We start from the raw sequence: 18,174 nt of genomic DNA, 5'->3' as shown, positions 1-18,174 counted from the left end.
ATTTTTTTTAAAAAAATTTTAAGTATAAAATGAATGCAATGACCATTCATTTATTAAAGATACATTTCAAATTACTACCAGATGTAGATCATTGGGATATGCTGCACCTTTAGAAAATCCATGTTGCAAATGCGATTTTCAAGTTTTACTAGGACAGATTCCAAATTCAATTGTTGGAGATTTTTAAGGTATTCAATGCCCATGAGCACATTCGTTAACTCCATGCAACTGCCAATATACAGGTATTTCAGATTGGGCATAACCCCCTTTTCTATTATTATCTCATTCAATTGAAGGAAGTTACGAATCCACAACTCTGTAAGCTTAAGAAAGCTTGTACTGAAATACAGCTGTTTTCTAACATAGGCATTAGTAAGTGAAAGACGTCCCAAATGGTGCAAAGCAGCGATGTGAGGGAGTAGATCTTCTTCCAGTTTCGACCAATGCATATACAAAAATGTGAGGCTTTGAAGTGAACGAAACCACTGTGGCACCTTCTCTAGATTTCCAGTCAAAAAAACCTTTTGAATGTTGGGAGGAGGAGATGAGAGTGCATCCATTTGGAGAGTTTACTCCTCATTAGCTACCTTGACAGACATGTTGTTAAGATGTGTCATGTTTTGAATTGAGATAAATAAATCCATCTCATTTGCTGCTTTCACATTTGAAATACCAAATGTAGTTACTTGGGCCATGCTCCGAATTTGTCTTATCAAGTCATCGTTTGTTGCAATAGAACACACGGCTTGCAAATTCTTTAACTGGGCAATATTTGATGGTGCCTGTATCCCTACAGAAAATATGAAGTCATTCCAATTTCTAGTGCAGCGAAATATACCTAGATGACGCAAATTTTGCAACTTTCCTATTCCAAGAGGAAGGGCCTCTATTTGTGTGTCCCTTAGGACCAAGGTTTGAAGCTTAAGGAGCCTCCCTATTGAATTTGGGAGCTTCTTAAGTAATGATCCCCTTAAATTCAAATATCGTAAGTTGAATACTTTGAATACTTCATCAGGAAATTTATTAATGGGGGCACCCTCCAAATCTAGAACCCTTCAAATTTTACTTCCTGAAGGCAATTTGTTCAACATCGTGTTAAAAACAAGAAAAGAATGAATCTTTGACATACCAGTAAATGATTTGAGTTCTCCATCGATTTTGTGAATTGTAATGCGGCGTGCTTTGCATTCTTTCATTTCTTCTCTTCCATCATGTACAGAACCAAACTTTTCTTTGAATGATAGTGATAGAGCAAGCTCCCGCAGAAGATCATTCATTTTACATCTCCTTGCCTTCCAAATTCGTTCCTCTTCAACTTGAAGCATGTTCTGGAAAGTGAGTTCTACTAGATAGCTATCTGCATGGACAGAGCCATGTTTGGACTTGGGGGCAATGACCCCCATTTAAATATATATATATATATATATATATATATATATATATATATATATATATATATATATATATATATATATAAAAGTACTAATTTTAGCAATTTTGTTTTAGACAATTATACTTTTGTTCCCTTTAAAATATCATTGATTTTTTTAAGAGTATTGTTATAGTCACAAATTTTTCTATAACATTTTTATAGACGGTTAAGATAGCAAATTCTTATTGGTTCGCATTTGGGCTCACCAATTACATTATTAGCAATTTATAAAAAAGTTTGTAGTTCAAACATTTTCCACATTTTAAAGACCATTAAAAATATTTATATGTCTAAAATCTAAAAAAGAAATATACAAGCCCAAAAAAATTAGTACAACAACAAAAATTATCAATAGTAAAACTAAAAAAAAATATAAAAAAAAAAGCCTGGTCAACCAATTTTACTTAAAACAAAAATTTTGACCCTTTAAAAAATTTAAACAATTAGTAGCTAAGCGATTAAGTAGCAACAAAGTCGAAAGCCGAAGTTATTGCACACAACCAACAGCAGAGCCGCCCCCCCTAATTCTAAATTCTGGCTCCGTCCTTGGCTATCTGCTACTTCTTCTAGAGTGGACCCTTCAATTGGTTCTACAAATCCTTCTTCCATCCATAGCTTAATGAGCCTTTTTCTTTGAATCTGATAATCTGCGAAAATGGAGCAATATAAGAAACAATGCTTCAACTGATATGGTAAATCATTGAAACTAAGCAACAAAATGCTCTTCACTCCTTCTAACTTAGGATTGTTACTAGGACTCCAGTTCATAGTTGTTCTTAATTTCATTCCATTGAGACATATTCTTGAAGTACATAAGAGTTCCCAAAGCTGCAATTGCAAGTGGTAGGCCTCCGCATTTTCCCACAAGTTCCTCAGCAAAAGATTTAAGCTCCAATGGACAACTTCCATCGGGACAATTTGTGAATGCTTTCTTGCAAAAGAGTTCCCAGGGCTCTTCATTTTGTAGCAATTGAATATGATGTTTATGATGTTTACCTCCCAGAGGATAGCAAGCTACATCTTCTTTTCGAGTTGTAAGGATGATTCTGCTTCCAAGACAACTATCTTGAAGTGGTACCTTTACATTATCTAAGAGATTTGTGTCCCACACGTCGTCCAAGACAAGTTGATAACTTTTCTCCTTTAAATAGTCCACCAGCGTTTCTATTTACTCCATGTGATTCATGGAACTCAAGTTTGTAGGATCCACTTCCTTCATTGACTTGTAAAATCTCTTGATCATGCTCCTCAACAAATCTTCTATGTCATATGCTTGAGAAATTGTGATCCATGCACAACAGTTGAAATGTTTCTTTACATCATCATTGTTGTAGGTGTTGGCAGCTAGTGTGGTCTTGCCTGAACCTCCCATCCCAACTATCGAAATGACACTTTGGTGATGTTCTCCGTCCATCAAATATCCCATTAACGATTGCCTTTTCTTTTCAATCCCCACAAGTTTGTCTTCTCTAAAAAAAAGAGATGATTTAGCATGCTGCACCAGCCATTTATGATCATATTTAGAACTAGTTCCCTTTATATGATCAACACCGTATCTTTGGTTCCTCTCTGGTATGGCTCCCTTGATTTTCTCATTAATTTTTTGTATCTTGGTGGCGGTTTGACGTCTCACCCAGAGATTTTTTGGAAAGCAAATGGTGTGGCGAAGGATCCAGGAAGATCGACCTCCAATTTGTTGGCAATTCATGCGATAGAAGAACTCATCAATAATGTCCTCAACATCATACGCCATGTCTCTCACGTTTGCCACCCAAGTTTTCTCTCCTTCACTCCCTGCTCCCTTTCTATCAGCATCTACCAAGATCGATTGCATGCTTATCAACTCATTTTTGATATCTTCAATTGCATCACGAGACACCTGTAGACGACTAAATTCTTAGTTCAAAATAAATCAAACAAGTAAAATAGTTTCACAAATGTGAATTTGTATTGATGAATATGTGGTACAATTCTCTGTAATTACAAAAGAGTGATCTTTTTATTCAATCTCCTTAAAAGATTTGTTAATTGCAATTGTGGTAATATAATTTTGATTCGAGCACAAGATATCCTTCAATTTGGCTGAGTTAACGGACCGAAGATCTTTAAAACGGAATTACAATGAATCTCTGGCTATGAGCTTGTTAGAAATTCTTTGTTCTTCACGTTCTTTATGCTCTTCATGTTCTTCATGCGTTCTTCTTTTCTAAAGGTTTGTGGTGGAGGTTCTTCAGGGCTTTAGAGGCTAGAATCCTTAGAGCTTCGCTAATTTGTGGTTTGTTGAGGTTTCTGGAGGCTTTTGAGCTTGATTCTAGTGACTTTTGAGATCTAGACAAGTAGTTTGGATGATTTTGCTTTGAATGTTGTTTGTATTTGAGGTTGAAGTTTTTGAAGTTCCTAGAGGCTTCGGGGTTTGATTTCGGCTGAGCTTCTGGATTTCTGAACTCATGATATCTTTTTCTATCCCCCCTAAATGTCTTAGGAAGGCTTCTATTTATAGGAGTTTGGGGTGGGTGAGCGACACGTGGCAGAGTCTGATTGGTGACACATGTCACAGCCTGAATGGTCCGCTTATGTCATTGCTTACACGTGCTAGATTGCTTGTGTCATCGCTTACACATGTAGGGCTGCTTGTGTCATCACTTACGCATGCTGATGCGTTTCATGCCTCTATATCAATAACACTTGGCAAATTTTTATTGGTTTTCGAATAGTGATAGCAAAATCTAGCAGCAATACGTGGCACTTTGTAATTGGTTGTATTTTGTGGACTTGGTAGTATGATGTGTCAGCTTGTGATAGGTCGGGAATTTTCCCTCTCTACATCCCCCATAACAACGATGCTTCATTTGAAAGGATTGAAATGATATTGCCAGTCGAGTTCCACTACGGCCTGATCCATTTTTAACTTCACAGTTCAAACTCCCTTCTAGCTTAGTCACCAAGCTTTGAGGCTCCCGTTTTTCTAATTATACACATCAATGTGAAAGAGAGTGTATGCTTTGTCTTGTTGCCTGCCGGTCCTCAGAGACCTACACAACAAAAGAATAGAGGTGAGAAACATAATGCAGGAAAGTTTTCTGATTCTCAAGTAGTGTAGAAATACGTCAGCTAAGTTTAAGAATATTTATTATATATATTTTTGGGATTAGTGGTGTAGATACAATGATTTTTGTATGGAAAATGTTAACAAATGTATTAGTTTAGTAAGTATTTTTAAAAATAATTTATGTAAAAATGATAAAATAATTAATTTTTTGGACAGCTTTTTATATTTCCCATTAAAATAGTGTTAAAATTTTACTAATATGGTTTTATTAATAGTTGCTCTAAGGGATCACTGCGCACCCTTAATGCGGTGGTCACTTCATAAGTATAAATGCTTTTTTGGAGTGTGATAAGCAAGGGTCAGGGTTCAAGTCTTCAGGAATGGGCTTCACACACATACACTTAGATTAGGTTAGAGTAGAATTTCTATCTTGTATATAAAAAAAAAAAAAAAAATTGCTCTAATGGCACCCGTTAACTTGACCATTTTTGTATTTATCTAAATTAAAGGGTGAGAAATATTACTATTTGTCGCGGGCAAGTGGCAACATTTTCATTATTAATATTTTTGAGAAACTTGCAATAATTTCTTTTAAACAGAACATTTCAAAATTTTGGTCCATAAACTATGTATCCGTTTGGATCCGCGTTTGTGGATCCACGTTTGCGTTTGACTTTTCAGTAGTGAAGCACTGTTCATGGGTCCCACAAACTTCACTGTTCAGTAACTTTTTCATTAAAAATGGGTCCCACGGCACTATTCACATATTTAAAAATTATTTTGCTACAGTGTTTTCAGTTTTCAGTTTTCAGTTTCAGCAAAATAAGTTCTATCCAAAATGGACCCTATATAACCTTTTAATTATTTTATCAAAATTATTGGTTATTTCATTATAGTCCTTACATTTTTTTTTTTCTTTTTATGAGAATTTTAGTCCTTAAATCTTTATAAACATTTATTGGTACCCTTGTCTTCCCTTAATATTATTATGCAATTTGAAAAAGATAAATTTTGACTACAAATTCAGTTGTAGCTTAAGGTTACAACTCCCATTAAAAAAAATTAACATAACTTTATATTTTGAAAATCTAACTGTTGGATTGCATATTCCTTATGTCATTAACACGCATAACAAATTTCGTGTCAATCAAATGTTATTTACTATTCAACTGATCATAAAATTATTTTTATGTATAATTTTAGACCACAAAAACTTGAAATTTAAACATTTAATTGATGACATAACTATTAATTTTTTTATTTTCTTAAAATTTTGCAAGTATGGAGGATATAAGAAGAAATGTAATCCAATGGTGGATTTGTTAAAATTCATATACTCAATATTTTTTTATTGGATACAAATTATAACAAATCCACCATTAGATTACATTTTTTTTTTTGACAAAATTTGGCTACAAACTTTTTTTTTTTTTAGAGTAATTTGGCTACAAACTTGCCTAAAACTACAATTCTACTCAATATCTTTTTATTGAATGTGAATTTTAACAAATCCACCATTGGATTATATTTTCTTCTTATATCCTCCATACTTGCAAAAATTTAAGAAAATAAAAAATTAATAGTTATGTCATTAATTAAATGTTTAAATTTTAAGTTTTTGTAGTCTAAAATTATGTATAAAAATAATTTTATAAGTTGAATAGTAAATAACATTCGATTAACATGAAATTTGTTATATGTGTTAACAACATAAAAAACATGTAATTCAATGGTTAAATTTTTAAATTATAAAGTTATGTTTCTTTTTTTTTTTTTTTATGGGAGTTGTAGCTTTGGGCTACAACTAAATTTGTAGTCAAAATTTGTCTTTTTTTTAATTGCATAATAATAGTAAGGGAAGACGAGGGTACCAATAAATGTTTATAAAGATCTAAGGACTAAGATTCTCATTAAAAAGAAAAAAAATATTTAAGGACTAAAAATAACCAATAATTTGATAAAATAATTAGAAAGTTATATAGTTTATGGACAATTTTGAAAATTTTTTATTTCTTTCAAAATTTTTTTTGAATCTTTCTAAAATATCATTCTTACCTAATTACACAATTAGAACTATTAAACAAAATATTACTTTACATTAATCACATTTATTCTTAGGTAAAGAGAATAAAAGGCATCGACAAAAATATAAATTTTCGCATTTTAGACTTGTTCACACGACAATTAAATCATTAATAAAAGATGAAGTTTAATACATTTTTTTGATTTTCCATTTTTAAGAGATGCTTTACAATTTACATTCAACTAGTCACAACCCCGCATGATGCACAGGAATATCTGATTATTTTCTAATATTCATAAAATCATATATTATGATTGCTTAACAATGATTAATTGGACCAATTAGAAAAAATAAAAAATTGTAGTAGATAATCTATTGAGATTATTTTCTTTGTAGTAACTACAAAATTGTCCACCCAAAAAGATAACAAATAAAAAATTATTAGCAAAATCTCCTACAAAATTTTCATCAGTGTATTATTGAAGGAGATTCAAAAATTGTGTTTAAAGCTTTAACAAGAGATTTTTCTGATCGCTCTAGTTTTGGTCACATAGTAAAAGACTGTAAGTCTATAATGGTTTTGCTACAAACTTGCTCTCTCTCATGTTAGATGGCAGGGTAATGGGGTTGCCCATGCCTTAGCTAGGAGAGCTAAGAATTCTTTTCCCCTTTTGGTGTGGATGGAATGTGTTCCACCAGGCATTTCTTTTCTAGTTCACGTTGATGTAATTCCTTAAGATTTCTTTAATAAAGATCGTACAGATTTCCTTTTTCTCCACCAAAAAAAAAAAGTTTCAATGTGCATCCTTATATAACAACAACAACAACAATAATGAAAATACAATTGCAAAAGCTAAAATATGTCACTCATCCCATCATTTTTGTTTGACTAGTCTTTGTTTTTGTCTAAATAAGTGACAATATAGGGTACTCTAATACAACTATGAAGAGTACTTTTTCTATAAACACTACAAATTTGTTTACCCAAAAGGATTAAAAAAATAAAAAATAAAAACTTAGTAAAATCTCATAGTTTAACATCTAAATGGATTACTAAAAAAAAAATCAAATTTTAACTTACAAAACAATATTAACACAAATCAAATCAAACCAATGGGACAAAGAAAAGAACTTGTGAACGGGAGTTGGAATACCAAAATACACAAATATGCATAAAATTCTATACAAATTTGCCAAATAGAGAAACAAATATAACGTGACAATTAAATCAATAATAACAAAAACACCATTAGCAGGAAAAAAAAATGATTGAAACAATAAACGACTCCACCAAAAGAGAAAAAAAATTGGAGAGAGAGAGAGAGAGAGAGAGAGTATTGACCTTTTTTGCCATGAACATCGTGGAAGGCATAGGGGAGAGAGGTGGAAACGAAGTAAAAAGAAATTTATAAGAAAATTAAGATGAAATAGGAATAGTTGAAGTAGATGAAAGGTTGGAAATTTATAAAGACAATGATTGAAAAAATTTCGAAAGAGTAGAATTTAAGATGATGGAGAAAATTTAAATTTTAATAAAGGAATCAAATGAAAATTTTAAAAAGATAATGATTTGAGAGGAGATAAAGATTGAACTAAGAAGACAATAGTTGAAGAAGATGAAATGTTGAATAAAGTAAAAATTGCAAAAAATAAAAATAAGAAATGATGATAATGATGTGGTGCAAAAAGATGTTTGTAAAATTTATTGCAAAGCTTCCATATTATATTTAGTATAGATAGATATGTCATATGTATATCGTATTGACCTATTTTGCCATGAACATCTTGGAAGGCATAGGGGAGAGAGGTGGAAATGAAGTAAAAAGAAATTTATAAGAAAATTAAGATGGAATAGGAATAGTTGAAGTAGATGAAAGGTTGGAAATTTAAAAAGACAATGATTGAAAAAATTTAGAAACGGTAGAATTTAAGATGGAGAAAAATTAAAATTTTATAAATGAATCAAATGAAAATTTTAAAAAGATAATGATTTGAGGAGATAAAAGATTGAACTAAGACAATAGTTTTTTTTTTTTTATAATACAAGATAGAATTTTTACTCTAGCCTAATTTAAGTGTATATGTGTGTGAAGCTCCCTGCTGGAGACTTGAACCCCCGCCCTTGCCCCCCACACCCCACAAGCATTTATACTTGTAGAGTGACCACCACACCAAGGGGGAGCGATGGCAAGAAGACAATAGTTGAAGAAGATGAAATGTTGAATAAAGTAAAAATTGCAAAAAATAAAAATAAGAAATGATGTTAATGATGTGGTGCAAAAAGATATTTGTAAAATTTATTGCAAAACTTCCATATTATATTTAGAATAGATAGATATGTCATATGTATATACATTGTTTTTGGTTTTTGATTATTCATTGATTTTATTTTATCGTTATATACTTCTAAATTAAAAAAGATGAATATGTAAAGACAAAGTTATATGAAAATTAAAAACACCAAAGATGAATGTGTAAAGTCAATCAATTTATATATTTATTATTGTCAACAAAATTTAGGAATAAAAAATAAATAAGAAAAAGAATAATTATATGACTAATGACATGGCGGATGAGATGGCGCAACATGAGCATAGCAACAATAAATGCTACCCATTAGCTTTTAGTTATAAATATAGATATAGATTTTCCTTGATATATTATTTCTATATTAAGAAACGATAGAATCCAGTTTCCTTAAGAGACCAATTTATTTTAATTGCTTTCAATCTTCTCCTTCCCAATAAAAAATCTCATGTAAAATTTCATTTTTACTCTTGTGTTTCATTTTATACTCCATCATTTATAATATGTGACGTATTTGATTTTTTATTTTTAAAACAATATATTTTGGTTACTTGTAAATGAGAGGGGGGAAAATGTGTGATAGTGTAATTGGTAGAACATAAAATAGAAACACTCAATGCGTTATTGAGGATTTTTATTCCTCTTTATCATTAATTGATCAAAAAATTTGACCTTTTTTATTGTTTTCAAACGATATGTTTCATTAATAATAAAAGCATTGCAATTTGCAATTTAAATCAATACAGTAGGTGACCAATGAGAGAGAATAGAAAATGGAAGTACATAAAATGAAGTGATTCCACCAAGTGAAAAGTTAAAAAACCCTTTATTTATTCCTAATGAAATACCCCCACACTAAAAGGACAAACTAATTGATTAAATAATAGAACATTTAAAAATTCAAACTGATCTCAACCTTAACCTCATGAGGTGTGGTCTCAATAATTAATAAAGAATAAATATATGACATAGACATAAGTAGATTTGAACAGAAATTTACAATCTTCAAATTTATAAAATAATAAAGAAAAGTTTTCAATGCCAACCTCCACTACTCGAAGTCGGTCCCCAAGACCTGCACCACCTGATATTCAATTTGAAGATAGCTGTAGGAACCTAGGAGATCCAAAAGAACAAATTATCAAACATGGAAACAAATGCTAATTGATGCTTTTAAATACTAAAAATACGCAAAATAAAGTGGTGAAATATTTTAAAACATAAACTTACTTGAAAATTACAGTTGAATATATTCTTCAGGAAACTTGTAGACTACGAGAGCTTACAAGAGGAGTTTACAATTGAAGGTGATAAAGAAATACAGATAGGGATGATTGCAAATGAGAAATAATACAACGAAGGCTTTTCTCCACTTGATGAGAATGAGTAGCCTTTTCTTTCTTCTCAACAAAACAGAGAATGAGTAGGCTTCTACAGAAAGCAGAAAGCCAACTTTTTTCAATATACCGGAAAGCTAAACACTCTTAGGGTCTGTTTGGTTGGGAGGATGGAAAGTGGGAGGATAGAAAAGTTTTTAGTTTTCTTCAGTTGTATTTGGTTGAGAGGGTGGAAAAGTGGAGGGATGAAAAATTTTTTAGTTTGGTTGAAAATAAGATTTATATAAATTTACCATTATGTCACTCTTAAATAAAAGAGAAAGTAATGCATTATAATTAAAAAAAAAATCGTGTATAGATGAAAGTAGACATTTCAAAAAAATAGCATAAGAAATCATCTAAAAGTGTTGTCTTAAAAAATAATAAAAATTAAAATTAAGAGAGAAAAAAAAAAAAAAAAACCTAATGCTATAGTGGAAAAGTAAAAAAAAAAAAAAAAAAAAAAAAAAAACTGAGAAAGTGGGGGCAGTTTTGTCAAAAAAAAAAACTTTTCACTTTTCACTCCAATTTTCACTCTAATTTTCTCTCCAATTTGGAGAGATTGTATTTTGAAGGGGAGGAGAGAAAACTTGTGGGCCCCACCACTTTTCTCTCCCCTTCTCCCTCTTAACCAAACAGTGAAAAATGTCATTTTTCACCCTATTTTCCTCTCCTTATTTTTCATCTTCCCTGTTTTCAGCCCAACTAAACACACTTAAGGATATGGACAGCTGAAATGAAGAGAAATAGAGTGGATGCTATGACTTACTGGAGAAAAAATAATGGACGAAGCTATTCACTTTCTCAAAACTGGTGTCGCTTATTTTACTTCGAGTCAGGTAAGACTTCCTCAGTGAACAACTTTTAACATCCAAGACATATTTTCAGACATGTTAGAAGATGAGCTGTAGTCATCATTGACCGGGGGGTTTTTTTTTTTTTTTTTGCGCGGGGGGGGGGGGGGTACTAGTGAAAAACATAAAAGGTGATTGCTAGCTTTATCACTACGTTAGTCGTTTGAATGATATAGTATCCATTAGCGGACGGTCCATTCAATGGACGATATAGTATCCATTGTATAGGTGAAATCATAGTATCCATTAGCGGACGGCTTTATTTCATTTTCAAATGGGTTGTTGTCTTCCCCTGACATAAGAATCTATCTCCACCCCTCGATCTATGAATTTTGCTTTCACCTTCACAATTTGTCTGCTTTTTTATTTTTAATTATTGCTCAGACATTAATTGTTTTGGATTATTACTCCACATTTGTATAGCCATCATCTTATTATATTGAGAAAGCTGTCACGGTCTACGTTGAGACGGCATTTAGCAATAATCTCCTATATTTTCTTTTTTGGAGGCATCGGTGAGTAATTGTCATTGGACATTGGGTCTTGGCTTTTTCAAATATGACTTGGGATTGATCACTTGGACTGGATGATTGATTTTTTGAATCTGTTTAATCAGATTATGCAGCAATGTTACATGACTATACTCCAAATTCCTTGGTACTTTTTACTTGTCCAAAAGAAATAAACCACTCACTCTAATGCCCATTTAAGCATTTGAGATGGAACACACCGCGGTATTTGCTTGAAATTCATCCATTTTTTTATTCATAAAATTAAGATTTCAGATGCAAGGTCACGTGAGGATTAGAATGTAGTGATCATTCTATTAAGGATTAGAATGCAGATTTGTTAAATACTTCAGGACACAATCATGTATTCCAGTTGGTAAAAAAGAACGTCAAAAAATAAAAGTTGGTAAAAAGCACTGTAAGCTAAGAACATCTTTTAGTTGCAAAATATTTATATTAATTTTTTTACATTGACATTGTTTTGAAATTATTTAAGAATTTAAGGGTCTGTTTGGTATATGTATTTAAACAACAGTTTTTAGTTTTTTTTGGAAATAGGTGTAGGTACAAAAGTGTGTGGAATTATGTGTAATGTTGTTTAAAAAATGAAATCATGGGTTTAAGATCATGTACCAAATAGGGCCTAAACTTTTTTTTTTTTTTTGTTGTTGTTGTTGATGCCCAGTCTTTAGTTAAGGTTGCTAAAGAGACTGAAGAGGCAAGGATGTAGTTGGAGGAGAGTCCCTCATTTTTCTTTCTGATTGTACAAAATGATATTTCTTGAGAGAAACATTTTATTTCCTTTTATTGTTATTATTATTATTATTTTCAAAAATTGACCAAAATAAATTGGTGGTCTCTAAAATTTAACTCATGGGTCGTTTTAGTCCCTAAAGTTGTGATAAATATTAGTCGCTAATAAACTTAAGTGATAGTTTTTAAGTCCTTCAAAAACTTTAAGTGATCTATTTTAGTTCCTAAAAAAGTTAAAGTGGTCACATTTAGTCCCTATGGAGAGATGACCTTTTAGTTTCTAGTGGTCACATGGCATCCAAGGGACTAAAAAGTAAAAACAAGTACTTTAAACTTTAGGTACTAAAATCGCTCATGATAATTTTTGGGGACCAACAATATATTTCAGCCTTAAAAAGAGAGAAGAAAAAAGAGGCTGAATGGAAAATTATTCATCATGTCATAAACAACACAAAGGAAAAGCATTGGACATCTAAGCTTGAAGTAAGCATATGTTGAAGATTACGAACAGGTAATAAGTGGCAATATTTACCATTGCAAAACAGGGAACCATGTAAGAAAGAACTGGAATAAGTAATAAGAGTTCTTCATCGAGAAATCATTAGTTAAAAAGATTTGCAACAGTTAAAGCAGTGTACCATTTCTTAATTTACAAATACTAAGAATTTGGGACGAGATTTAACTAATGAAAGAAACAAATTTCAGCTTCAAAAAAGAATAGGAATCAAATAAATGTCTTAGCTCAAGGCCTAGGATTTATGGTTTTAGAGACACTGACTTTTAATGACAACCACCCAATTGTATCAAGGCTCCTGAGCTGACCCAGCTTTTTCTTACCACGGTGAATGAAGTACTCAATGTAGAGGGAAATTTCCCAATCTACTTGCTCGGAATTACACAGAACTCAGCTGACATAATTGATTGAATTGTACATCGATCTTCACCAGATTTGGAACAAGCTGCATGCAAATTCCCTCTATATAGCCTCCATAGCATCTTCTCATCAATATGCAATCGGATATGCTTTCTGAACAGAAAGAAAAGGAGCCTATGAACTTTCTACACCCACACTGCACGGCAGCATAAGACAGTTTATTTGTAATGTTTAAACAAAAATAACCACACATATATTTCAAGGAAAACAAGAAGGAAAGCAGATTTGTAAGCAAAGAGAAGAGACATCTTACTTCTTACTATCAAAATGATTACCAAAAGAGAAAGAGGTGCATTTGATAGAGGAGAAAAACTACAAAAAGTGGTTGTTACATATATTAGTATATGCAAAGGCAACACTGAATAACAAAATAATAACTTGAGTCATGACTAAGAGTACGATTACAAATTCAAATAGATATTGCTAACTTAAGTAACACAAATGTATCAAGTTGCAGTTCTGATCACGTATTAGAACACTGAAACAAAATTGTTTCAACATGTATTACTTTGATATTATGACTTTGAGCACTAATTTCTCTTCATGAACAGACAACCTAACAATGAGGAATGTAATAAAAATACAGTTTAAAACAACATATTTGCTACCCAAAAGAAGAATTGCAAAAAAAAAAAAAAAAAAAGAGAGGAAAAAAAAGGGAAATCTCATTAAGAATTTATATGTACGTCAAAGATTTTTAATGAGGACTCAAGAACCATAGGTTAATGGTCAAAGATGCATTAACAAAGGGAAAACAATTAAACTATCATTATACTAATCAAAAAAATAAAATAAGCCTTAATCACATCTCTCTATATATATATACAGGAATAGGAAACTAAAGAGCATACGGTGTAAAGCTAAAACAGAAAGTGGGAACCTTTTTATTTTTTCCTCAACTTGATAGAACCACTATTTCATCATTTTCAAGCATGGGTACAAAACTGGAAGGGGATTGCTCATCTACCGTCTATTAGTTTGTACATCTAATGGGTACTAAGATTAAGAGATGATGCAAAAAGAAAGTATGACTAAGAGCGTCTACCCATAAACAAGGCACTAGTCCAGTAGTCCCCCCTACACAATCTCCTAAAAAGTAAAAACAACCATGTCTCAGCTTTGGGAGGGGAATACCTGTGAGGAAAGTATGAGGGACAACATGTATAAAGTCGAGAAATTTATTTCTGAACTTACATGTTACTGCTCAAATGGATAGAAGCATGTACAAGGGAATCAACAAAAAGACACAGTAAGCATGTACCAAGCTATTATTAATCAAAGTTTTCCATGATGACTAGTTCTCAAATTATACAAGAAGCAAAGTAAGCATTTGGAAGTTTGAAACACAGATATTTATATATATATATATATATATAAATATAAACAAATGGAGCAAATATGTAGCTTATTAAAACAGACCAATACATGTTCCAAATCACAAATAAGACATCATATCCAAACCAAGTCTAAGAAACCTTTGTACGTACAATTGAAAATCATATGCATGAAAGACGTAATGAAAAATCCAGCAAAGTCTTGGGATTACATAAGTCACCATTTGTATCTTCCAATCACACAACGTCCACAGAGGACTTTCCTCAAACATATGGTAGGCTTTACATACCCACATAGCATTAAGAGTCAGACCCCAGAAACTAATTCTATCTGTTTTGAGGAACTTGATGTGCTTATGCCAAGATGGTAGCTAAAACAAACTACAAGCAATCAAGCAGTAGAAAGCATTAGTGAGCCTGATTCTACAGTACCCCAGGGAAAAAAAAAACAGAGATACGGTAAAGTAAAATCAATCATTAGAAAAGATTACTTATTTTTCATGTCAGAAAACATTAGTTCCATTTCAAAGTGAATTAATAATATAATATAACAGATAGACATGAGAAGCTACCTTGATTAAACATTCCGGATTACTAACGGATGTAGATATTTGGGATGTGCTGCACCTTTGGAAAATCCACGCTTCCTTCTCCTTCAATGCGATTTTGAAGTTCCATTGAGACAGATTCCAAAAGCAGTTCTTGGAGATTTTGAAGGTATTCAATGCCCTTGGGCACTGTGTTTAACTGCATACAGCTGATAATATCTAGGGATTTCAGATTGGGCATCACCCCCTTTTCTATTATTATCACATTCAATTGAGGGAAATTACGAATTCTTAAACTTGTAAGCTGAAGAAAGCCTGTACTGAAACATAGCTGTTTTCCAACATAGGCATTAGTAAGGTCAAGACGTCTTAAATGGGGCAAAGCAGCAATTTGAGGGAGTAAATCTTCTTCCAGTCTCGACCAATGCAGAAACAAAACTGTGAGGCTTTGAAGTGAATGAAACCACAGTGGCACCTTTTCTAGTTTTCCAGCCAGAACAAGCTTTTGAAGGTTGGTAGGAGGAGATAAAAGTGCATCCATACGAAGGGTTTCCTCTGCATTTGTAACCACAATACACAAGTAGCGCATAAGCTTCATGTTATGAATTGAATCACATAAGTCCATCTCATCTGCTGCTTTCACATTTGAAAGAACGACCGAGGTAAGCTGAGTCATGCTCCGAATCTGTTTCAACAAGTCACCTTTTATTTCTAAATATGTCATAGCTTGCAAATTTTTTAATCTACAGATATTTGATGGTGTTCGCGGCCCAATAACAAATTTGAAATCATTCCAATTTCCAGTGAATTGGTGTAGAATTAGATGTCTCAAGCTTTGCAACTTTCCAATTCCATGAGGAAGGGCCTTTATTTGTGTGTCCGTGATGTCCAAGGTTTGAAGATTAAGGAGCCTCCCTATGGAATTTGGGAGTTTCTTAAGTAAAGTTCCCCTTAAATTCAAATATCTTAAGTTGAATAATTTGAATACTTCATCAGGCAATTCATCAATGGGAGCATCCTCCAAATCTAGAACCCTTAACATTTTACTTCTTGAAGGCAATGTTTTCAACGACTTGTTAAAAACAAGAAAAGAACGGAGCTTTGACATACCCGTAAATGATTTGACTTCTCCATCGGTTTTGTGAATTGAAATGCGGCGTGCTTCGCAATCTGTAATTTCTTCTCTTCCAACATGTACAACACCAATCTTCTCTCTCTCTGATATTGATAGAGCAAGCTCCCGCAGAATATCATGCATTTTACATCTCTTTGGCCTTCCAAATTCATTCCTTTCTACAACTTGAAGCATGCTTCGAAAAATGAGTTCTAATAGATAGCTCTCTGCTACTTCCTCTGGCATGGACCTTTTATCTTGTTCTACAAATCCTTCTGCCATCCATAGCTTTATGAGCCTCTTTCTTCGAATCTCATGATCTTCTGGGAAAAGAGAGCAATATAGGAAACAATGCTTCAGTTGATATGGTAAATCGTTGAAACTAAGCAACAAAATGCTCTTCACTGCTTCTAGCTTAGGATTTTTACTTAGACTCCAATTCAAGCTGTTGTAAATTTCGTTCCACTCAGACATATTCTTGGAGTACATAAGACTGCCCAAAGCCGCAATTGCTAGAGGTAGGCCATCACATTTTCCCACAAGTTCCTGAGCAAAAGATTTAAGCTCCGGTGGACAACTTCCATTAGGACTGCTTGAGAATGCTTTCTTGCAAAAGAGTTCCCAAGCCTCTTCCATTAGCAACAATTCCATTTTATGAATGTGATGTTTACCTCCCATTTGATGGCAAGCTACATCATCTTCTTTTCGAGTTGTAAGGATGATTCTACTCCCAAAACAACTATCTCGAAGTGATACCTTTATTTCATCTAAGAGGTTTGTGTCCCAAACATCATCTAGGACAAGTAGATACCTTTTTTTCTCTAAATAATTCACCAGTGTTTTTACTAACAGTCTGTAGTTCATGGAATTCAAGTCTGCTGGATTTGTTTCCTTCCTTGACTCGTGGAATTCCTTAATCAAGCTCCTCAATATGTCTTCTAATTCATATGCTTGGGAAATTGTGATCCATGCACAACAGTCAAAATGTTTCTTTACATCTTCATTGTTGTAGATGTTGGCAGCTAGTGCGGTCTTGCCCGAACCTCCCATCCCAACTATCGAAATGACAGTCAGATGTGGTTCTCCATCCATCAACCAATCCATTATCAATTGCCTTTTCTTTTCAATCCCTACAAGTTCGTCTTCTTTAAAAAAAAGAGATGATTCAGCATGACGCACCACCCATTTTTGATTATCTTTAGAACTAGTTCCCTCTATACGATCAATACCATATCTTTGGTTTCTCTCTGGTATGGCGCCCTTGATTTTCCCATTAATTTTTTGTATCTTGGTGGCTGTTTGATGCCTCATCCAGAGATTTCTTGGAAAGTAAATGGTGTGGTGAAGGATCCAGGAAGATTGACCCCCAATTCGTTGGCGATTCATGTGATACATGAAGTTGTCAATAATGTCTTCAACATCATACGCCATGTCTCTCACATTTGCGACCCAAGTTTTCTCTCCTTCACTCCCTACTCCCTTTCTATCAGCATCTACTAAGAATGATCGCATGCTTTTCAACTCCTCTTTGATATCTTCAATTGCATCACGAGTCCCCCGTAACAACGATGCTTCATTTGCAAGGATTGAAATGATATTATCAATCAAGAGTTCCACTACAGCCTGATCCATTTTTAACTTCACAGTTCAAACTCCCCTTCTACGTTAGTCACCAAGTTTTTGGGCTTCCCTTTTACCAATTATATCACATCAAAGAGAAAGAGAGTGCTATGCTTTGACTTGTAGCTCACCGATCCAAGGATACCTACACAAAAAAGAATAGAGGTGAGAAACATAATGCATGAAGGTATTCTAATTCTCAAAAAGTGTAGCAATACGTCAGCTGAGTTTAAGAATGATTTTTTTTTTTTTGGGTGAAGTGGTGTAGACGCATAGATTTCGCTCATCAACGTTGACTTCAATTAGCAAAGGTCATATAAC

The 18,174-nt window shown here is 32.9% G+C and overlaps 1 protein-coding gene and 1 pseudogene across 1 annotated transcript; both read right to left on the bottom strand.

Moving 5' to 3' along the window:
* Positions 1-74: 74 nt before the first annotated feature.
* Positions 75-4,334, bottom strand: LOC142618746 (disease resistance protein RPM1-like; annotated as a pseudogene).
* Positions 4,335-15,165: 10,831 nt separating this feature from the next.
* LOC142619447 (disease resistance protein RPM1-like) lies at positions 15,166-17,871 on the bottom strand. Its single transcript, XM_075792542.1, has one exon. It carries the CDS (start codon positions 17,863-17,865, stop codon positions 15,166-15,168), a length of 2,700 nt encoding a protein of 899 aa, XP_075648657.1. The 5' UTR covers positions 17,866-17,871.
* Positions 17,872-18,174: the final 303 nt, after the last annotated feature.

Source organism: Castanea sativa, chromosome 12, assembly GCF_040712315.1.
Source record: "Castanea sativa cultivar Marrone di Chiusa Pesio chromosome 12, ASM4071231v1".
Lineage (NCBI taxonomy): Eukaryota > Viridiplantae > Streptophyta > Magnoliopsida > Fagales > Fagaceae > Castanea > Castanea sativa.
Note: the sequence above shows the minus strand (reverse complement) of the source record. Positions and strands in the feature narration are given on the sequence as shown.